At 38.8% G+C, this 24,094-nt stretch overlaps 1 protein-coding gene across 4 annotated transcripts in view; it reads left to right on the forward strand.

Moving 5' to 3' along the window:
• Positions 1-12,922: 12,922 nt before the first annotated feature.
• Positions 12,923-24,094, forward strand: part of LOC133081213 (centrosomal protein of 78 kDa-like) — a 28,445-nt gene continuing 17,273 nt past the window's right edge. For all 4 annotated transcript variants that reach the window (XR_009698763.1, XR_009698761.1, XR_009698762.1 and 1 more), the window contains exons 1-5: positions 12,923-13,413; positions 16,541-16,713; positions 16,805-16,877; positions 17,935-18,038; positions 20,041-20,215. Coding sequence is in view for 1 of the 4 variants with exons in the window: in XM_061177297.1 (XP_061033280.1) it covers positions 13,338-13,413; positions 16,541-16,713; positions 16,805-16,877; positions 17,935-18,038; positions 20,041-20,215 (601 nt within the window). In the remaining 3 variants the exon portion in view is untranslated. The remainder of the gene's footprint in view (positions 13,414-16,540; positions 16,714-16,804; positions 16,878-17,934; positions 18,039-20,040; positions 20,216-24,094) is intronic.

Raw genomic sequence — 24,094 nt, forward strand, 5'->3', positions numbered from 1 at the left:
GTTCACAGTATTGATATATCATGTGATATTGATTATAAAACAATTATATCATAATATAGAAATATATCATTATTATCTGATATAATACATTATATTTAATGTATTCTATATAACACAATACATAATGTATTATTATAAGACAAGTATATTATATAATATAAATAAAATACTTATATAAAAGTATATATATTTTAATTATACACTACACATACAAGTATGTATAACTATTTATAATTTTATTTACGAAGGAATCTGTTCATAACAATTGACGTAAAAATATGCAATATTTTAAATCAAATGGTCCATAATCTCACTACCTACACATAACTACTTTTAAAATCTTGAACCCTGTCTAAATCATGCTTACATACCTCTCAACCTGTTTTTCTACACATGCACATATACACACATTTATACACAATATATATGTATACTACCACTTTTCAGTTCAATGTATATAAATATATGATATATATATATTCCTGTGTATGTAGACAAATATAAATCAAAGGTATGTGTATAGGTATGTATTTCACATATTTATATAAATATATCATATAAATAATGTATGTGTATATAAATACATGATTATATACATACATACACAGAAATATACTTATTTAAACAAAAGAGACCTAAATAAACATAGTTCTCGAAGAATAAAACTAGTTATGTCTAACCGTTTCAATAACAGTTTATAGTTTTCTACTGTATGTGCTTCTATAATTGTTATGAACAATTCCCACTTGTTGAATGTTAAGTTGTTTTAATTTTTTGCCATTATTAATGAAGCTCTGAAAAATATGGTGGGCAAGATTACTTGAAAAACTCTCCTAAAAGAAAAGAGTTCGGTATGCTAGGTTAAATGTAAACAACTTATTTTTAAGTGCATGTCTGATTTTTGAAGTGTGCAGTAGAAATTTCCAGGACCCCTGAAAGAAGGGGGGTACATGTGTGAGAGTTATAGCTATATTAAGAGTGGATTGAAGATCTTGATAGTTTAGAACAGAAGCTGGCAATCCTGTTTTTATGGAGCGAAATAGCAAATATTTTAGGCTTTGTGGACCAAAGAGGCAAAATTGAGGATATTATTTAGGTGCTTAAGTAACCATTTAAAATATTACCAGTTAAAATGTGAACATTATTCATAGCTCATAAGCCATAAAAAATAGGCAGCTGTCTGGATTTGGAATACAGGCCATAGTTTAATGACACACCTGACCCGACACAGAGACTTGTTGTTAAAATGGCCATGACCACATGGGAGGCAGGAGATAAGACTCCCTCCCTACTAGATGGGAAGTTAGAACTAAACCTATCTATCCCTAGGTTCACCTTTAATGAAAGGGTGTGCCAGTAAAAAAAAATCTGCTGGCAAAGGGAGACTAAGACCAAATTCTCTTGGCCTCTGCTCTGGGTAGGAAACAGGTAGGAAATCTTGAGAATTCTGAACCCCAGATCTGTGTTCACAGTGTTTGAGTTGCAAATTTATTTGCGGTCTTGCAAACAGAAGGTAAGAAATTACCTTAAAATGCTCCCAGATGGGTGGTATTCCAAACACAGAACTAAACACACTCTGGAGAGGTAGACCTTCAACCCAGGCCTATAGCGTTCCCACAGATAAAGTTTAGCTAAACATGAGCTCATGATCTAAATTTACACAATAATGAAGAAATCAGCTACGATGGGAGAGAATCAGCAAAAGCAATCAATACCAGAATTAGATTCCCAAGGCCATCCATTGAATGTTGGAATTATCAGGTGCAAGGCAGAAAACAGACATAAAACTAGAACTGAAACAAGGAACAGGATGTTTTAAAAGAGTGGGTAGGCTCTTTAAAAAATTTCTAAAGTACATGTCATTGATAAAGCTAAAAACTCAAAGGTTGTGTAAAACAGCAGATTAATCACAGAGAAGAGTGAAATTATGCTGTTTTTAAAAATACGGCAAATCAGATTTTCTGCCTAATTATATAAGTAGATTTATCTTAAAAAAAATACACATATTTTAAAGACTTATTGGCTGTAAAATAACTAAAGGATATTTCAGAGGGCTTCTCTCCAAAGAAAACTGAGAAGTAGCAAAACACAGAAAGTCGAGGGGAAACAATGTCAATATATACATTGCTATAGGGTGCACTAAGGCTTAGGCCAGCAACAATGTGGAGGTGCTGACCCTTAGATACTTACAACTAAGCTGGCATCTTCAAAAAGTTCAACTATTTATAACTAAAAAGATTTATTAAAATTAATAACCAAGTGTTTTAATTGACATCAGAAGAGCAAAACAATAAACCCTGAGAACATAGAAAAAATAGATAATAAAGATATGAGCAGAACTTAATAAAACAGAAAAAAGTATAAAATTGAGGTGATTTAGTAAGTCAAAAGAATATTCTTTGAAAAGATTTTAAAAACACACTTTGATTAAGCAAAACAAAAACATAAGTAAATAATACACAGAAAGAATCAGGACAATGTTATAGCAGAGAGTACAAACAGAGAATATATGAAATGCCAGTAAACTTGAACATTTATGTAAAGTGGACAATTTCCTAGCTCCTAAAGTTTACCAAAACTGACACAAGAGGAAATATATAGCTGGAGTTCTTTCACCAGTAAAGGAATTAAGTCAATAGTTTACAATCTTTCACCAAGAAAATACCAGACCCACCCAGAATGTTTGGGTGGGGAATTCTATCAAACTTCTATTAAACAGATAACATCAGTATTAATAAAGAAAAACTTCTAGAGAGTAGCAAAGGAAGAATGCTCCTTTATTCATCTTAGGAAGTCTATATAATCCTAATACTGAAAATAGATTAGGGGAGGGAGGGGCAAGATGGCGGAGGAGTGGGAGGCGGAGATCACCTTCCTTCCCACAGATGCAATAGAGGTACATCTCCACGTGGAGCTGCTCCTGCAGAGCACCCGCTGAGCGCTGGCGGAGGACGTCGGACCTCCCGGGGGTCGGGAAGATCCCCACGTGTTTGGCCGTGTGGATGAAAGGCTCTTGGTGCTCCAGCCAGGCATCAGGGCTGTGCCTCTGAGGTGGGAGAGCCAACTTCGGGACACTGGTCCATGGGAGACCTCCCAGCTCCACGTAATACCAAATGGCAGAAATCTCTCAGAGATCTCCATCTCAACATCAAGACCCAGCTTCACTCAACGACCGGCAAGCTACATTGCTGGACACCCTATGCCAAACAACTAGCAAGTCAGGAACACAGCCCCATCCATTAACAGAGAGGCTGCCTAAAATCATAATAAGGCCACAGACACCCCAAAACACACCACCAGACGTGGACGTGCCCACCAGAAAGACAAGATCCAGCCTCATCCACCAGAACACAGGCACTAGTTCCCTCCACCAGGAAGCCTACACAACCCACTGAACCAACCTTGGCCACTGGGGACAGATACCAAAAACAACGGGAACTACGAACCTGCAGCCTGTGAAAAGGAGACCCCAAACACAGTGAGATAAGCAAAATGAGAAGACAGAGAAACACACAGCAGATGAAGGAGCAGGGTCAAAACACACCAGACCTAACAAATGAAGAGGAAATAGGTAGTCTACCTGAAAAAGAATTCGGAATAATGATAGTAAGGATGATCCAAAATCTTGGAAATAGAATAGACAAAATGCAAGAAACATTTAACAAGGACGTAGAAGAACTAAAGAGGAACCAAGCAACGATGAAGAGCACAATAAATGAAATTAAAAATACTCTAGATGGGATCAATGGCAGAATAACTGAGGCAGAAGAACGGATAAGTGACCTGGAAGATAAAATGGTGGAAATAACTACTGCAGAGCAGAATAAAGAAAAAAGAATGAAAAGAACTGAGGACGGTCTCAGAGACCTCTGGGACGACATTAAATGCACCAACATTCGAATTATAGGGGTCCCAGAAGAAGAAGAGAAAAAGAAAGGGACTGAGAAAATATTTGAAGAGATTATAGTTGAAAACTTCCCTAATATGGGAAAGGAAATAGTTAATCAAGTCCTGGAAGCACAGAGAGTCCCATACAGGATAAATCCAAGAAGAAACACACCAAGACACATATTAATCAAACTATCAAAAATTAAATATAAAGAAAACATATTAAAAGCAGCAAGGGAAAAATGACAAATAACACACAAGGGCATCCCCATAAGGTTAACAGCTGATCTTTCAGCAGAAACTCTGCAAGCCAGAAGGGAGTGGCAGGATATACTTAAAGTGATGAAGGAGAAAAACCTACAACCAAGATTAATCTACCCAGCAAGGATCTCATTCAGATTTGATGGAGAAATTAAAACCTTTACAGACAAGCAAAAGCTAGGAGAGTTCAGCACCACCAAACCAGCTTTACAACAAATGCTGGGGGAACTTCTCTAGGCAAGAAACACAAGAGAAGGAAAACACCTACAATAACAAACGCAAAACATTTAAGAAGATGGGAATAGGAACATACATATCGATGATTACCTTGGATGTAAATGGATTGGATGCTCCCACCAGGAGACACAGACTGGCTGAATGGATACAAAAACAAGACCCATATATATGCTGTCTACAAGAGACCCACTTCAGACCTAGAGACACATACAGACTGAAAGTGAGGGGATGGAAAAAGATATTCCATGCAAATGGAAATCAAAGGAAAGCTGGAGTAGCAATTCTCATATCAGACAAAATAGACTTTAAAATAAAGACTATTACAAGAGACAAAGAGGGACACTATATGATGATCAGGGGATCGATCCAAGACGAAGGTATAACAATTGTAAATGTTTGTGTGCCCAACGTAGGAGCACCTCAATACATAGGGCAAATACTAACAGCCATAAAAGGGGAAATCGACAGTAACGCAGTAATAGTGGGGGACTTTGACACCCCACTTTCACCAATGGACGGATCATCCAAAATGAAAATAAATAAGGAAACACAAGCTTTAAATGATACATTAAACAAGATGGACTTAATTGATATTTATGGGACATTCCACCCAAAAGCAACAGAATACACATTTTTCTCAGGTGCTCATGGAACATTCTCCAGGATAGATCATATCTTGGGTCACAAATCAAGCCTTGGTAAATTTAAAAAAATTGAAATCGTATCAAGTATCTTTTCCGACCACAACGCTATGAGACTAGATGTCAATTACAGGAAAAGATCTGTAAAAAATACAAACACATGGAGGCTACACAATACACTACTTAATAACGGAGTGATCACTGAAGAAATCAAAGGGGAAATCAAAAAATACCTAGAAATAAATGACAGTGGAGACACGACGACCCAAAACCTATGGGATGCAGCAAAAGCAGTTCTAAGAGGAAAGTTTATAGCAATACAAGCCTACATCAAGAAACAGGAAACATCTCGAATAAACAACCTAGCCTTGCACCTAAAGCAATTAGAGAAAGAAGAACAAGAAAACCCCAAAGCTAGCAGAAGGAAAGAAATCATAAAGATCAGATCAGAAATAAATGGGGAAGAAATGAAGGAAACAATAGCAAAAATCAATGAAACTAAAAGCTGGTTCTTTGAGAAGATAAACAAAACTGATAAACCATTAGCCAGACTCATCAAGAGAAAAAGGGAGAAGACTCAAATCAATAGAATTAGAGGTGAAAAAGGAGAAGTAACCACTGACACTGCAGAAATACAAACGATCACAAGAGATTGCTACAAGCAACTCTATGCCAATAAAATGGACAACCTGGAAGAAATGGACAGATTCTTAGAAATGCACAACCTGCCGAGACTGAACCAGGAAGAAATAGAAAATATGAACAGACCAATCACAAGCACTGAAATTGAAACTGTGATTAAAGATCTGCCAACACACAAAAGCCCAGGACCAGATGGCTTCACAGGTGAATTCTATCAAACATTTAGAGAAGAGCTAACACCTATCCTTCTCAAACTCTTCCAAAATATTGCAGAGAGAGGAACACTCCCCAACTCATTCTATGAGGCCACCATCACCCTGATACCAAAACCAGACAAAGATGTCACAAAGAAAGAAAACTACAGGCCAATATCACTGATGAACATAGATGCAAAAATCCTCAACAAAATACTAGCAAACAGAATCCAACAGCACATTAAGAAGATTATACACCATGATCAGGTGGGGTTTATTCCAGGAATGCAAGGATTCTTCAATATACGCAAATCAATCAACGTGATACATCATATTAACAAATTGAAGGAGAAAAACCATATGATCATCTCAATAGATGCAGAGAAAGCTTTCGACAAAATTCAACACCCATTTATGATAAAAGCCCTGCAGAAAGTAGGCATAGAGGGAACTTTCCTCAACATAATAAAGGCCATATATGACAAACCCACAGCCAACATTGTCCTCAATGGTGAAAAACTGAAACCATTTCCACTAAGATCAGGAACAAGACAAGGTTGCCCACTCTCACCACTATTATTCAATATAGTTTTGGAAGTGTTAGCCACAGCGATCAGAGAAGAAAAAGAAATAAAAGGAATCCAAATCGGAAAAGAAGAAGTAAAGCTGTCACTGTTTGCAGATGACATGATGCTGTACATAGAGAATCCTAAAGATGCTACTAGAAAACTACTACAGCTAATCAATGAATTTGGTGAAGTGGCAGGATGCAAAATTAATGCACAGAGATCTCTTGCATTCCTAAATACTAATGATGAAAAATCTGAAAGTGAAATTGAGAAAACACTCCCGTTTACCATTGCAACAAAAAGAATAAAATATCTAGGAATAGACCTGCCTGGGGAGACAAAGGACCTGTATGCAGAGGATTGTGGGACACTGATGAAAGAAATTAGGGATGATACAGATAGATGGAGAGATATACCATGTTCTTGGATTGGAAGAATCCACATTGTGAAGATGACTCTGCTACCCAAGGCAATCTACAGATTCAGTGCAATCCCTATCAAACTACCACTGGCATTTTTCACAGAACTAGAACAAAAAATTTCACAATTTGTATGGAAACACAGGAGACCCTGAATGGCCAAAGCAATCTTGAGAACGAAAAATGGAGCTGGAGGAATCAGGCTCCCTGACTTCAGACTGTATTGCAAAACTACAGTAATCAAGACAGTTTGGTACTGGCACCAAAACAGAAATATAGATCAATGGAACAGGATAGAAAGCCCAGAGATAAGCCCACGCACATATGGTCACCTTATCTTTGATAAAGGAGGCAAGCATATACAGTGGAGAAAAGACAGCCTCTTCAATAAGTGGTGCTGGGAAAATTGGACAGGTACATGTAAAGGTATGAAATTAGAACACTCCCTGACACCATACACAAAAATAAACTCAAAATGGATTAAAGACCTAAGTGTAAGGCCGGACACTATCAAACTCTTGGAGGAAAACATAGGCAGAGCACTCTATGACATAAATCACAGCAAGATCCTTTTTGACCCAGCTCCTAGAGAAATGGAAATAAAAACACAAATAAACAAATGGGACCTAATGAAACTTGAGAGCTTTTGCACAGCAAAGGAAACCATAAACAAGACCAAAAGACAACCCTCAGAATGGGAGAAAATATTTGCAAATGAAGCAACTGACAAAGGATTAATCTCCAAGATTTACAAGCAGCTCATGCAGCTCAATAACAAAAAAACAAACAACCCAATCCAAAAATGGGCAGAAGACCTAAATAGACATTTCTCCAAAGAAGAGATACAGATTGCCAACAGACACATGAAAGAATGCTCAACATCTTTAATCATTAGAGAAATGCAAATCAAAACTACAATGAGGTATCATCTCACACCGGTCAGAATGGCCATCATCAAAAAATCTAGAAACAATAAATGCTGGAGAGGGTGTGGAGAAAAGGGAACACTCTTGCACTGTTGGTGGGAATGTAAATTGATACAGCCACTATGGAGAACAGTATGGAGGTTCCTTAAAAAACTAAAAATAGAACTACCATACGACCCAGCGATCCCACTACTGGGCATATACCCTGAGAAAACCATAATTCAGAAAGAGTCATGTACCAAAATATTCATTGCAGCTCTGTTTACGATAGCCAGGACATGGAAGCAACCTAGGTGTCCATCATCGGATGGATGGATAAAGAAGATGTGGCACATATATGCAGTGGAATATTACTCACCCATAAAAAGAAATGAAATGGAGGTATTTGTAATGAGGTGGATGGAGTTAGAGTCTGTCATACAGAGTGAAGTAAGTCAGAAAGAGAAAAAGAAATACAGTATGCTAACACATATATATGGACTCTAAGGGAAAAAAAAAAGGTCATGAAGAACCTAGTGGCAAGACCGGAATAAAGACACAGACCTACTAGAGAATGGACTTGAGGATATGGGGAGGGGGAGGGGTGAGATGTGACAGGGTGAGAGAGTGTCATGGACATATATACACTACCAAATGCAAAATAGATAGCTAGTGGGAAGCAGCCGCATAACACAGGGAGATCAGCTCGGTGCTTTGTGACCACCTAGAGGGGTGGGATAGGGAGGGTGGGAGGGAGGGAGATTCAAGAGGGAAGAGATATGGGAACATATGTATATGTGTAACTGATTCACTTTGTTATAAAGCAGAAAGTAACACACCACTGTAAAGCAATTATACTTCAATAAAGATGTTTAAAAAGACAAAAAAACAAAAAAACAAACAAACAAAAAAAGAAAATAGATTAGGACTGTAAGGAAAAAGAAATTTACAGGTCAAATGTACTTGTAAATATAAAAGCAAACATTTTAAGCTATGGTATTAGCTACCCAGGTTCACTAGAGTAAGAAAAAGCATGAGCAAGTTAGGTCATCCAATGAATGAAAAGGTAGTTTAACGTCAAGAATATATATCAATAGATTGAAATCACCACATTTCATTTCTTTCATCTGTCTCTTTAAAAAATTGATAAGTACTTATATTGATCTCTCTTGTACTAGGCACTGTCCTAAGTCATTTACATATTTACTCCTTTAAACCTTCTATTATCCCTGGGGGAAGGTTCTATTTTGCTTCCATTTCTTAGCTAAGACTCTAACCCCCAGGAAAGTAAAGCAACATTTGCAAGTTTTTGTGGTCAGTGATGGGACCAGTACAGGAACATCCAAAGTCTGTGCTTGGAAACAGTGCCCCATGTTGACACTCACATTACAGATGAAAGGAAAGGAACCATGCACTTACCATACAGATGAAATCTCACATTACAGGTTAAAGGAAAGGAACCATGCACTTACATTATAGGTTAATACCCACATAACAGGTTAAAGGAAAAAGAAACATGTGCTTCTCTCAAAAGTTGTAAAGAGAGCATATCTATTTCTAAATTTATTTCCCAATTTCTTTTGCTTGTTTTCTGACCTTTGTAGTGCATTTTGCCATGAGGAAAATTTTAATTCTTATATAATTAAATGTATCCTTTTTTCTTTGTATCTTAGAAAGGTGTTCCTCATGAATAATTTATTTCAAGTCTCCCAGGTTTCTGATACCTTTACAGTTTCATGATGTTTTTACTTTTTTTTTTTTTTTTATAAATTTATTTATTTATTTTATTTTTTGGCTGCATTGGGTCTTCGTTGCTGTGCGCGGGCTTTCTCTAGTTGCAGTGAGCGGGGGCTACTCTTTGTTGCAGTGCGCTGGCTTCTCATTGCGGTGGCTTCTCTTGTTGGGGAGCACAGGCTCTAGGCGCGCGGGCTCAGTGGTTGTGGCTTGCGGGCTCTAGAGCACAGGCTCAGTAGTTGTGGCGCACGGGCTTAGTTGCTCCGCGGCATGTGGGATCTTCCCGGACCAGGGCTCGAACCCGTGTCCCCTGCATTGGCAGGCGGATTCTTAACCACTGCGCTACCAGGGAAGTCCCTGTTTTTACTTTTAACTAGTTGCTATATCTAGAATTTATTAATGATAGCCATATTTTCCCACTTTTGTTGAATAAGTTTGGCTACTGATCCAAAATGTCAATTTTATTTTAATCTCAAATCCCTTACGCTCTTGCATCTAATTTTAAGATGCTTCCTATTCCACTGGTTGTTTTGTCTATCTGAAACAAAATGCTACCTTAATTATAATGTAATTCTAATATAATAAATGTAATTAGTAAACATAATACCATATATAATAAATAGCATAATATAAAATAAAATATAATTTACCATATAACAAGGTCAAAAGAGAACAAAGCTATACAATCAGTTGAAATATCCCCCAAAGATATTTTATAAAATTCAATATTCATTTCTAATTTAAAAGACATAGTAAAATAGGGATTGATGAATGCTTCCACAGTAAGAAGAAATTATATATCTAAAAGAGAAAGAGGTAAATGATAACCTTTAGTAACACTGGCAATAAATACAGGACAAGATGAAGATGCCTGATATAATGTTAAAGAAAAACTATTATGTAACATTGTCTTTGCAGCACTGATGAGTTCAGTGAAAAGAGAATCTCATAGAAAAGAGTATCTCATTCTTCTTAATGTCTGTACACTTGTCCATTGCATGAACAGAAACAGCTTATTTAACCAATATGTTACTGATCTGCATCTGGATTTCTAGGTTTTCATGGAATTTTATTATGCACAATTGTTACAAACTCTAGGACTTCCTCTTATGTTTATATCTTTTGAAAGAAACAATATCTCCACAGATGATTTATCTGGGCTGGCTGCTAGCCGACTATGGCTACTTCTCAGTTCTTCCCTTTACATTCCTAGCCAATATGAAAACGGAAGGTAAGAAGGTCTTTTGTTTAGAGACTGTAAAGATAGGTCTTGGTGATAAAGTCTTGGTGGTAAAGGCTAAACATATCAACCCAGAACAAGTGTTTTTCCAGCTGTAACTATGTGTGATTCCCTTGGCTTGATGCTGTAGAGGATGTATGAAAAGACTGTAGGATCTGCCCTCAAAGTGCTTCCAGTAAGATGAGCTAAGTCAAGTATGGTGGCATATCTAATTCAAGACAAAATATAATGGCTCCTTTTCTCTCATAGCAAAACTTCGCGGAGTGAATGTACAAGTCACTGTAGGCTCTTAATTAAAGGAACACAATAAATCTTGTATTGGAAGGTGATTATTCTGGTCTCTTTGTAGAGATGAATTGGAAATTGTCTAGAAGAAGGAAAATTAGCTTAACCAAAGTTAAACTCATAAATAATTGAGCATTAATTAAACATCTGTGGCCTATGCTTCTCTTTGATCATAATTTCTCCCAATTTATACACCTCTTTGATACCCGATTAATCATTGTCAAAGATGCAATTAACAATGATTATTACTGTGTATTAGGTTTTGCCTGGGCCCTGAAGAAACCATCCTAAATTACGAGCTATGATTGTCACTTGATTTTCTCACAAAGAACAATCAGAACTCCTGGTCTGAAGTGGCTTGGAATGTGAAACTAATGAGTCTCTTAGATATTATTAGAGGACCCTACAGAGCCCATTGGTGAAAGTTTGGAAAACATTGGGCTTCTTAAAATTAATTCTTGTAGTGTGTTACGAAAGATGACTGAACCAAAAGGATAACGGTGTTTCTGGTTCTGTTGTTAGCGTTCTCCATGGAAACATCGTGGAAGCTTCTGGACTCAATTTCCTTCCCCATGTGTGAATGTCACTGAAAATATCCAACTCCATTCTATCCCCATAGAACTTCAGAAACTAAGCAAAATGGAGACTCAAAATTCATTTCAAATAATGAAATGAAAATATAATGTAGAATGGAACTGGGAAAATACCTGGTTTAAATTCTGGAAAGTACTAACTATACAACTCTGGGTAAGCTGCTTAATCTTGTTTAGTCTGATTTCATGCGGATCTCACAGGATGTTATGATGATTAATTTAATACCTTTGTATAACGTGCAGTGTTATGTAATTTCTTCTTGTTCTTCTTGAGTCAATTCATATCTTTAAGCAACTCACTTTAAAAAATAGTTACTTACTTGCTTAAATTACTCTTACCTTCTATTATCAGCTGAATTGTGTCCTGCTCAGGTTAATATGTGGAAGTCTTAACCCCCAATACCTCGTAATATGACTGTATTTGGAGATAAGGCCCTTAAATAGGTAACTGAGGTCAAATGAGGTCAAATGGGTGGGCTCTAGTCCAATATGACTGGGGTCCTTATAAAAAGAAAATATTAGGACACAGACATGCACAGAGAGAACAAAGTGATTATTAGTAACCACGATCATGTCCTGAATGCATGGAACACGTCACCATTTGCCAACCACCGTGTCAAGTCAGCAGAAACTACAGAAATTGAGAGCTCTCCGCAGAAATTCACACACCCGTGCACCAGGTAACAGACCACAGGCACACGTTCACTCAGCCTTTCACGTGTCCCTCACGGAGGGCACGCTCTCTCCTGCGCGGGGCGAGCACAGACACGTATCGGGAGTTTTACTACTTTTAAAATGCGTTGAGTCTGGAGCCTGTGCTCCGCAACAACAGAGGCCGGGACGGTGAGAGGCCCGCGCACCGCGATGAAGAGTGGCCCCCCACTTGCCACAACAAGAGAAAGCCCTCACACAGAAACGAAGACCCAACACAGCCAAAAATTAAGTAATTAATTAATTAAAAATTAAATTATATAAAATTAATTAAATATAAATATATAAAAAATATATATAAATATAAATATAAATAAATTTATATATTAATATATAACATTAAGTTAAATTTAAAAATTAATTAATTAATTAATAATAAAAATTCAACCACTGCAATTAAATATTTTTAAAAAAATGCGTGATACAACCATGTCTCACTTTTGCTTGGAGCAGTCAGCAAACGCTTTTTGGAAACCCCAAATTCTCCACACCTCCTACCTTTCCGGCTGCCCTGCTCCTCAGGCCGGGTCCCCATGGGAGGCGGGGCTGCGTGCGGACGCACGGCGAGTGCACTGACGTCTTCGAGCTCCGCCCCCACGGGGCCGCCTGCCGGTTGGAACGGCAGCCCCCCGGCGCGGAGGGCGAGGAGGCCGGCGCCGAAGTGAGCGCGGCACGGAGGGGCCTGCCTAACTGGGGCCCGTGGCCCTGCGTCTTCTGGCTGCAACGCGGGTCCTGCGCACGCTGCGGGGCCGCAGCCGCCGGGCGGTGGGCGCCCGAGGGGCCGGGAGGCGAGCCGGGGCCCCCAGGCGGGTGTGGGCATCGTGTCCACAGCCAGCGTCCCCGAGGCCGCGCTCGGGCCATGATGACTCGGTGAGGCTGCGCTGCGACAGCGCGGCCGACTTCTTACCGCGCTGTGAGGACCTGTGCGCGCTGCAGGACTCGGTGCCTCTGCCTGCCTTGCGCGCTTTCCTGCGGGAGGGCCTGCTGGACTTAACGCCGACGGCCTCCGCGGGGTGGAATGGACGCCGCTCCTGAGCACCCTCTGCCCCTGATCTGTATCCAGAGCTTCTTCCAGCCACGGCTTGGCGAGACAGGTTTGTAGTTCCCGCTTCCAGGGGCTCTCGTGTGGGCGCTGCGAAGCGGGGTTTTAGATGGTGCAAGGTGGAGGGTGGGCACTAGAACCGGTGCCCAGTGGCCGGGTGTGCGTGCACTAGACGGGGCGTGCGGCCTAGGACTCCTGCCAGCTCGGTGACCCCGGCCGAGTGCCTTAAGGCTTTTAGGTCTCAGTGTTCTCATCTGGAGCATGGGCTTAACAGGACCCACTCTCTGGCGGTTACAAGGACTCACTCTGTTAATGCTTGTAGACTCTACAGTGTAGAACACTTAGCACAGTTTGGAGCATCGTTAATTGTTCCACAGATGTTACCTGGTCTGTTGAATGACTTTGCCTGGTACACACCAAAGCGATTAGGAAATTGATATATCCCAGCTTCATTTCCTTTCCATTAAAACAGGGCTCAGGAAGAAAAAAATCTTTTTTTCAATAGTCGTATCATGTAGTGGAAAGAGCACCGGTGTGAAGGCAGCTTAGGGTTTGAATTCCAGGGCTTATGCTCTCTGTGGCCTGCGCAGGTTACTTCTGAACTGCAATCCCCACACTTGTAAAATAACATTAAAAACCACTCTTTCTGTGGGTTCTTACAATTAATTAAGCACGTTATGTGTGTAAAGTATCCTGGCACTTGAATGAGTTGTCAGAACCAAGGGCTGCTGGAGACAATGCTTCTGCCCTAGGTACTCTCCCCTTCTACTGGGCGGCAAGTAAACACAAGCACAGTAGTCAGTGCTCTGGAAGAAGTGAGTTCTGGTGCTGCAGAGCACAGAATCTTTTTTTTTTAATTTAATTTTTTTTTTATATTGGAGTATGGTTGATTTACAATATTGTGTTAGTTTTAGGTGTACAGCAAAGTTATTCAGTTATACATATATCCATTCTTTTTCAGATTCTTTTCCCGTGCAGGTTATTACAGGATATGGAGTAGAGTTCCCTGTGCTATGCAGTAGGTCCTTGTTGATTACCTGTTTTATATATAGCTGTGTGTATATGTTAATCCCAAACTCCTAATTTATCCCTCCCACCCCACCTTTCCCCTTTGCAGAGCACAGAATCTTAAAAGGGAAAGTTCAGGGTAGGCTTCTTGGAGGAGGTGCCATCCTTTCTAAGGATAGTAGAACCTCCTGGGGTGGCAGGAGGGAGCAGTGTGTCAAAGTTTGAGAAATATAAGAAAATATGGCAAAACTAATGTACAGGACTGGACCTCAGGGTTTGGGAAAGAAATGAGAGTTGATACTGGAAACCTAGTGGGGCCCAACAGAAAGGGGCCTTGTTTGTCCTGTCAGAAGTTTGGATGTTTATCCTGAAGGCTGTGGGAAACCCTAAAGAACAGTGAGATGGACTTCTGGTTTAGAGGCTCACTCGGACCTCCATGTGGAAGGCAGTTGATTGGGTGCAGGGTGAATTGTAATCTAAAGGTCCCACTTAAGTTATAAAAGGTTGGACTGGATTTTGGAGATCCGAGAGAGAATGGGTGGGGCCTGGTGACCAGTTAGAAAAGGAAGGGCAGCAAGCGTGGGTGACAGTTTACAGCTGCATCTTTCTGTGAGATACAGAGCACAGTAGGAAGGGATTGGGGGTGGGGAGAGGATCTTACTTCATTTTCAGTGCTTTCGAGGGGCCTGGTGGACGGGGACCTGGTAGCCCAAGGTTCAGATCTGGGCTTTTTGGGAGGACAGGTGTTTGAAGGCATGGGAGAGACTTAGGTTACCCACAAGACGATACAAAGAATCATAGGTCTGAGAGTTTTTTAAGTGAGTATATTTGAGGATGTTTATAAGCTGAGAGAAAGTAGCCAGCAGAGGAAGAGTGTGAAGATTTAGGAGAGGAAATGATTGTTCATTTGTTTTCAAAAAGCTGAATACTTATCGTGTGCCTGGCCCTTTTCTAGGATCTGGGGTTCACACCATGTGTTATCTCTTCTGCAAGGACAGTTCAACTCATCCCCTGGTGAAGAGAAGTCAGATTATTCTTTGCATCCCATTCAGGTGTAAGAACTGTTGTGTACCTCTGAAGGGACTTTACTTAACCAGAGTAATAAATTAGAAATCAAAAGAAATTATAGCTGGAAGGGACCTGAAAGGCCACGGTACTTAATTTTGGATAATATTTGACATTGAATGTAAGAAAAGTTTATTGCAGAGCCCATTCTCTTCAGAGTTCCTTCACTGAACTTTCTTTATGTTTTTCATCCAGTGGGTCTAGCTTGTAGATTTTGGCCTCCTCCTAAATTTGCTTCTTCATCCATATTATATTACATTTTGCCCGGACTATGGCAGAAGCTCCTGGGTGGTTTCGCGGCCCCTGGACTCAGTTCCTCTAAGTTCATCTGCCTACTCGGGTTGAGTGATCTTCTAACATAAAAAGATACACTTAAAATAATGCTGCTAATGGCTTGCCCACACAGAGTTAGTGCATACTAGCCGCACAGCGTGTGCTCTGCACACAGGCGTGTAGTCTGAACTGTGCTCGGCCAAGCCTCGTGGGGCTCTTTGACCCTGAGGAAGGGGATCTTTTTGTGATCACTCCCTTTATCTAATCGGTCCTTCAGCAGCGGGGCGCCTTTTTCTAATCAGCGGAAGCATCCTTACTCAGCCAGTGGTAGCCCCAGGCCTCATCACCTGTGGGATACAAGCCATGCTCTCTCCCAGGCTTGCTTAGGCCAGCATCTCTATTTTCATTTCTGTCTCTTCTCACACTTGGCCCCCTGGCCTTTAGTCATCCCCACCTGCAGTATTTACAGTGCCCAGCAGGTGTCGGGCTTGAGTGTCTTTGCACAGGTGCTCCCTGTGCAGTTAATGCACCTCCTACTCCAACTCTGCATACTCTCATCTTTTCTAGATTCTACTTCAGGGTTATCATGAAGCCGTCACTTAGATATAACTTTTTGCCTCCAAAGGAACCTCTGTGCACAAAGGTTATGGTTCTTTATCTCATGTGATTGAAATTTTGAGTCTATACATCTCCCTCCTTAATGAAGGCTCTAAGGGCAGGAGTCGTTGATAATCCTTAGCACAGAGCAGATGTTTTTTTTTTTATTAAGATGCTTTTTAGTGATGATAAAATATATGGTTTAAATCACTCATTTTACAATAATTTTGGTTTAGGTTGTGACAGAAATAAAGTTTACAGAAGTCGTGTTCCTGCGATAAGAAATAAAGATGTGACCTTGCAGTTGTGTAAAGCTCTTAAATGCTGTGTAAGTGTGTCGGGTGCGCTAAGGAACCTGGAGCTAAATGGGCTAGTTCTTAGAGAGAGCGACTTAACTATGTTAACAAAGGTAAGCCTTCACTGTGTCCTGCCAACATTTGATAGTTGCTTTTGGAGCAAACTAAAGCAATAAAATTTTAAACTTGTTCTCCCCATTAAAGGGATGGAATAAATCGGCCACTTTGGTGCACCTGTGTCTTGCGAATTGTCCACTTGGAGATGGAGGTTTAGAAAGTGAGTTTCAGTCTTGTTTAAGTCTCTTCTCATCAGACTGGTCTCGTGATTTCCTACACACCATGTTACTTCCTGTCTACCTTTTCTTGGTGTTGTTCATGCCTGTGTTGTCTCCTGTGCCTGCTCAAACCTTGGTCCATTCTCATTTGTACCGTGGAAGTTTGTCATGCTGGATACTGTCAGAACTAATTTTACTTAAGTTTGTGTTAAGCCACAAACCACACATTTTGTATATTTTCTGTTTTTTTGTGTTTGTCTATATTTTAATGTTTCTCTTCAAGAAATATTATGGGAAGGGAAATAGCAAGATGTAAAGAGCAAAAAGTCATCATTATCTTTAAATTGTTAGAACATGTATCTGCAATCATAATTATAATGCACTGTGGTATGTGTTAAAATAGGAAATATATGTCACGTCCCGTAAGAGCAGCAAACTCAGTGGTGTTAGTGGGGGTGTGTCATGGAAGTAATCACAAAGCAGGTGACTGTTAGTTGGGGTCCTGAAACATTAGTGTGTGTTCCCTGTGTCCAGTAGTGGTCTGGAGGGGTAAGGAAGCCTGCCTTTCAATTTGAGGGAGCAGAGGGTTTGAGGTCCTCTCTCTTCTATTGCTCTAGTATACTGCATAGCACCTAATAAAATACGGGGTTTATAGTTGACATTTAAATCACTGATTGATCATCAAGATTGGGAAGTATCATTGGAAATGAAAATAGGAAGAGTCTTAAGATTTTTAGGTTTTTCTTTTTTTCCCTATATCTCAAAAGGTATGTAGTATTTTACTGAGTGGTTGGGAATAAAGTTTGCAGTATTCAGTGTATTCAGTTTTAGTATCTAAATAGAATTAAACTGCTGCTGTAAACTGGAATAACACTTTGTTACTGACAAGTTTTCGAATGCATCTGTTCGTCAATTACCTGTTTGGGAAGATTGTAGTTAATGATTTTAAGAATGTGGCTGTAAACCTCCAATTGACTCAAGAAAAGCAAATAAGTCAAGATTGACAAATGTATAGTCTCTTCATCTTATTGTGTGTGTGGTTTTTTTTCTTTCTTTTAGTTATTTGTCAAGGTGTAAAGAACTCTACCACTCTTAAGACAGTAAACTTCACGGGGTGTAATCTGACATGGCAGGGAGCAGATCACATGGCCAAGATCTTAAAGGTGATTTTTTTATGTTTGAACTTTCATGAAAACATATGTGATTGAAGCACATTAATATATTGATACAGATGGCAGTTAATTTTTGTCTTTTGATACGTGTGAGTGCAGCTTTCGTTTTGTTGAAAGAATATGACCAGTTTTCAGTTTGGGATTCTGCCATTTAGTAAAGATAGTCCACTTAATTTTAGAAATAAGAGATTTAATATATAATAATATTTTTATGTATTTTTAGTTACTGAAAACATTGATTGTGATACTGTGAAAAAACTATGCCATTATAGTCTTCAAGACTTAAATGAATCAAGTGTTTACTAGCTGCTGTAGTTTATAAACTAATAAAAATCACTACATCAGCAATTTGTAAATACAGTTTTTAAAATAATGCCTTAACAACTTTACAGTGGTTATAATTACTGTATTTAGGCCTAAAGTTATTTAATAATTTGACATGAAGCCTTCTGAATAGTTTGATGGTACAGATCAAGGGTAGGTAAACTATGGCTGGTGGGCCAGATCCAGCCCGTCGCCTGGTAAAGAAAGTTTTTTTTGAACATAGTCGCACCCATTGTTTACATGATAGCTATGGCTACTTTCACCCTACACCAGTGGGGTTGAGTAGTTGCAACAGAAACTGTATAGCCCACAAAGCTGGAAATGTTTAAATTTAGATTTTAAAAATTGAAAAATTCTTTGAGCCTATACAGGGCAAGTCCATTGACCCCTGGGGTTGAAAACAGTCAAGAACTTGGGTGCCTAAGCCAAATGGCCTAGGTTCAAATTCCCTTTCTCCCATTTCATAGCAAGTGACCATGGACAAATCACTTAACCTCTGTGCCTCATTATGAGGTTTAAATGAACTCATTTGTATAAATAGTGCCTGGCACATACTAAGCACTGTGTAAGTGATTGCTGTTATTTCTGCTTGGAGCTTTTATATGTTGTTGTTAATAGAAAAATGACACTAATGATTTTCGTTTTAGAGTGTCAAAGGCACTTTGAGTCTTTTATTTTTTCAAGAATGTAATAAGACTTTTTTCATTTAAAGTCAGTGTTCCCTATTACCAGACTTTATTTTGTGAATATAAAGAATTGAATGTCTTTAAGACAATACATGTGGTTAAATGTCAAACCATTATTTTCCCAAGGCACATCCAACTGGCTGTGCATAGTCCAGGCCTCTAAAGTTGGTGTGCACACCCTAGGTAGCATGTGAGATCCATTTTGTAAATATAGTTTTTAAAATAATGCCTGGGACTTCCCTGGCGGTCCAGCAGTTAAGGCTCTGCGCTCCCAATGCAGGGGGCCTGGGTTCGATCCCTGCTCAAGGAACTAGATCCCACGTGCCTGTCGTAACTAAGAGCCCACATGCCACAACTAAAATATCCGGCACGCTGCAACTAAAGACCCGGCACAGCCAAACAAACAAACAAATAAATAAATATTTTTAAAAAATAAATAAAATAATGCCTTAGGAGTTAGGAAAAGAACATATTAGAACCTATTTAGCTTTGTATCATTTAAACACTATCTGTGTCGTTTATAATGTACATACATTATATGTATAGAACTTCGTGTATATAATTTGTTAAAAAATAAGATGCATATTAAAAAGTTTTCTTATGGGTTGCCCAGTCAGGTGTTTAGAGACCATTGGAGGACAGAATGTTGACATTTAGAGCCTCAGCAATGATAGAATTTAGAACCAATTCCCTGACTTAGAAGATAAGGAAAATAATTCATAGACTGTAATTGAGTTGTCCAACTTTACATAACTGTTCAAAAGCAGGTCATCCAGTGGCTGGAATCTAATCACTGACCAAGTAGAATCTGGGTCACTGGACTCGTAAAGCAGCAGTGACTGTTTAATTTCTCAGGTTGATTCTCCTGGCATATATGCTTGATATGTGTGTGTGTAAATCTCTGACATAATAAGCCATACTCAGTAGGCACACCCGGTTTCCTTCTTCAAGCATCTTAATTTCATCCCATTAAATCTTTGAAGTATCAGACTACCAGAAGGCATGAAGAAACCTGGGCTGAGAGTCTTCGTTCCAGGAGACCTGATCTTGACTGTATGGCTGGTTTGAGGCGCATCACTCTGAACTGCAACACGCTCATTGGTGACCTGGGTGCAAGTGCTTTGGCAGAATCTCTTAGTGAGGATTTATGGCTTAGAGGTAAATTCTAAAGTTGAAAATATTGAATTTTTAATATGATATATGCTTAGCTTTTGGCATGATACTGTTGTGATAGGATTTTTTTAAAAGCCTCATTTTACTGATAACTTTTATTTTGCTTTTTAATCTGTCTATAAGAGTTGCATATATTCTTTTTAGAAAATACAGAGTAACACGAGAACAATTACCTATAATCTTAATACCCAGACATAATCACTGTTCATTTTGGTGCATACACTTTCAGTCTTTTATTTTTCTATAAATATATTTGTACACTTAGTGATTACAAAAATAGAATTGTAGTATACTTGCTATTTCATATTCCTGCTTTTTTCACTTAATGATGTATCATGTAGTATTCCATCGTATTGATGTCCCATAGTTTAATCAATTCTTTGCAATTAGATTTACACAGTTTGCTTTTCCCTGTCAGAAACAATGTGAATATGTTGTATATACGTCTCTGTGTCCACTGGGATTACTTCTTTACTTCTGTAGAATAAGGTCCTAGAAGTGGAATGACTAAGTGTGACATATTTTTAAGACTTTTTTTTTTTTATACTGCAGGTTCTTATTAGTCATCAGTTTTATACACATCAGTGTATACATGTCAATCCCAATCACCCAATTCAGCACACCACCATCCCCACGCCACCGTGGTTTTCCCCCCTTGGTGTCCATACGTTTGTTCTCTACATCTGTGTCTCAACTTCTGCCCTGCAAACCGGTTCATCTGTACCATTTTTCTAGGTTCCACATACATGCGTGAATATACGATATTTGTTTTTCTCTTTCTGACTTACTTCACTCTGTATGACAGTCTCTAGATCCATCCACGTCTCAACAAATGACTCAATTTCATTCCTTTTTATGGCTGAGTAATATTCCATTGTATATATGTACCACATCATCTTTATCCATTCGTCTGTTGATGGGCATTTAGGTTGCTTCCATGCCCTGGCTCTTGTAAATAGTGCTGCAGTGAACATTGGGGTGCATGTGTCTTTTTGAATTATGGTTTTCTCTGGGTATATGCCCAGTAGTGGGATTGCTGGATCATATGGTAATTTTATTTTTAGTTTTTTAAGGAACCTCCATACTGTTCTCCATAGTGGCTGTATCCATTTACATTCCCACCAACAGTGCAAGAGGGTTCCCTTTTCTCCACACCCTCTCCAGCATTTGTTGTTTGTAGATTTTCTGATGATGCCCATTCTAACTGGTGTGAGGTGATACCTCACTGTAGTTTTGATTTGCATTTCCCTAATAATTAGTGATGTTGAGCAGCTTTTCATGTGTTTCTTGGCCATCTGTATGTCTTCTTTGGAGAAATGTCTCTTTAGGTCTTCTGCCCATTTTTGGATTGGGTTGTTTGTTTCTTTAATATTGAGCTGCATGAGCTGTTTATATATTTTGGAGATTAATCCTTTGTCCGTTGATTCGTTTGTGAATATTTTCTCCCATTCTGTGGGTTGTCTTTTCATCTTGTTTATGGTTTCCTTTGCTGTTCAAAAGCTTTGAAGTTTCATTAGGTCCCATTTGTGTATTTTTTTCTTTATTTCCATTACTCTAGGAGGTGGATCAAAAAAGGTCTTGCTGTGATTTATGTCACAGAGTGTTCTTCCTATGTTTTCCTCTAAGAGTTTTATAGTGTCCGGCCTTACATTTAGGTCTCGAATCCATTTTGAGTTTATTTTTGTGTCTGGTGTTAGGGAGTGTTCTAATTTCATTCTTTTACATGTAGCTGTCCAGTTTTCCCAGCACCACTTATTGAAGAGACTGTCTTTTCTCCATTGTCTATCTTTGCCTCCTTTGTCATAGATTAGTTGACCATAGGTGCGTGGGTTTATCTCTGGGCTTTCTATCTTGTTCCATTGATCGATGTTTCTGTTTTTGTGCCAGTACCATATTGTCTTGATTACTGTAGCTTTGTAGTATAGTCTGAAGTCAGGGAGTCTGATTCCTCCAGCTCCGTTTTTTTCCGTCAAGAGTGCTTTGTCTCTTCGGGGTCTTTTGTATCTCCATACACATTTTAAGATGATTTGTTCTAGTTCGGTAAAAAATGCCATTGGTAATTTGATAGGGATTGCATTGAATCTGTAGATTGCTTTGGGTAGTGTAGTCATTTTCACAATATTGATTCTTCCAATCCAAGAACATGGTATATCTCTCCATCTGTTGGTATCATCTTTAATTTCTTTCATCAGTGTCTTATAGTTTTCTGCATACAGGTCTTTTGTCTCCCTAGGTAGGTTTATTCCTAGGTATTTTATTCTTTTTGTTGCAATGGTAAATGGGAGTGTTTCCATAATTTCTCTTTCAGATTTTTCATCATTAGTGTATAGGAATGCAAGAGATTTCTGTGCATTAATTTTGTATCCTGCAACTTTACCAAATTCATTGATTAGCTCTAGTAGTTTTCTGGTGGCATTTTTAGGATTCTCTATGTATAGTATCATGTCATATGCAAACAGTGACAGTTTTACTTCTTCTTTTCCAACTTGTATTCCTTTTATTTCTTTTTCTTCTCTGATTGCCGTGGCTAGGACTTCCAAAACTATGTTGAATAATAGTGGTGAGAGTGGACATCCTTGTCTCGTTCCTGATCTTAGAGGAAATGCTTTCAGTTTTTCACCATTGAGAATGATGTTTGCGGTGGGTTTGTCGTATATGGCCTTTATTATGTTGAGGTAGGTTCCCTCTCTGCCCACTTTCTAGAGAGTTTTTATCATAAATGGGTGTTGAATTTCGTCAAAAGCTTTTTCTGCCTCTATTGAGATGATCATATGGTTTTTATTCTTCAATTTGTTAATATGGTGTATCCCATTGATTGATTTGTGTATATTGAAGAATCCTTGCATCCCTGGGATAAATCCCACTTGATCGTGGTGTATGATCTTTTTAATGTGTTGTTGGATTCTGTTTGCTAGTATTTTGTTGAGGATTTTTGCATATATATTCAGGAGTGATATTGGTCTGTAACTTTATTTTTTTGTAGTATCTTTGTCTGGTTTGGGGATCAGGGTGATGGTGGCCTCATAGAATGAGTTTGGGAGTGTTCCTTCCTCTGCCGTTTTTTGGAAGAGTTTGAGAAGGATGGGTGTTAGCTCTTCTCTAAATGTTTGATAGAATTCACCTGTGAAGCCATCTGGTCCTGGACTTTTGTTTGTTGGAAGATTTTCAATCACAGTTTCAATTTCAGTACTTGTGATTAGTCTCTTCGTATCTTCTGTTTCTTCCTGGTTCAGTCTTGGAAGGTTATACCTTTCTAAGAATTTGTCCATTTCCTCCAGGTTGTCCATTTTATTGGCATAGAGTTGCTTGGATGCTTTGTATTTCTGCGGTGTCTGTTGTAACTTCTCCTTTTTCATGTTTAATTTTATTGATTTGAGTCCTCTCCCTCTTTTTCTTGATGAGTCTGGCTAATGGTTTATCAATTTTGTTTATCTTCTCAAAGAACTAGCTTTTAGTTTTATTGATCTTTGCTATTGTTTTCTTTGTTTCTATTTCATTTATTTATGCTCTGATCTTTATGATTTCTTTCCTTCTGCTAACTTTGGGGTTTTTTTGTTCTTCTTTCTCTAGTTCCTTTAGGTGTAAGGTTATATTGTTTACTTGAGATTTTTCTTGTTTCTTGAGGTAGGCTTGTTTAGCTATAAACTTGCCACTTAGAACTGCTTTTGCTGCATCTCATAGTTTTGGATCGTCGTGTTTTCATTGTCATTTGTCTCTAGGTATTTTTGATTTCCTCTTTGATTTCCTCAGTGATCTCTTGGTTATTTAGTAACGTATTGTTTAGCCTCCATGTGTTTGTGTTTTTTACATTTTTTTCCCTGTAATTCATTTCTAATCTCACAGCGTTGGGGTCAGAAAAGATGC

Source organism: Eubalaena glacialis, chromosome 20, assembly GCF_028564815.1.
Source record: "Eubalaena glacialis isolate mEubGla1 chromosome 20, mEubGla1.1.hap2.+ XY, whole genome shotgun sequence".
NCBI lineage: Eukaryota > Metazoa > Chordata > Mammalia > Artiodactyla > Balaenidae > Eubalaena > Eubalaena glacialis.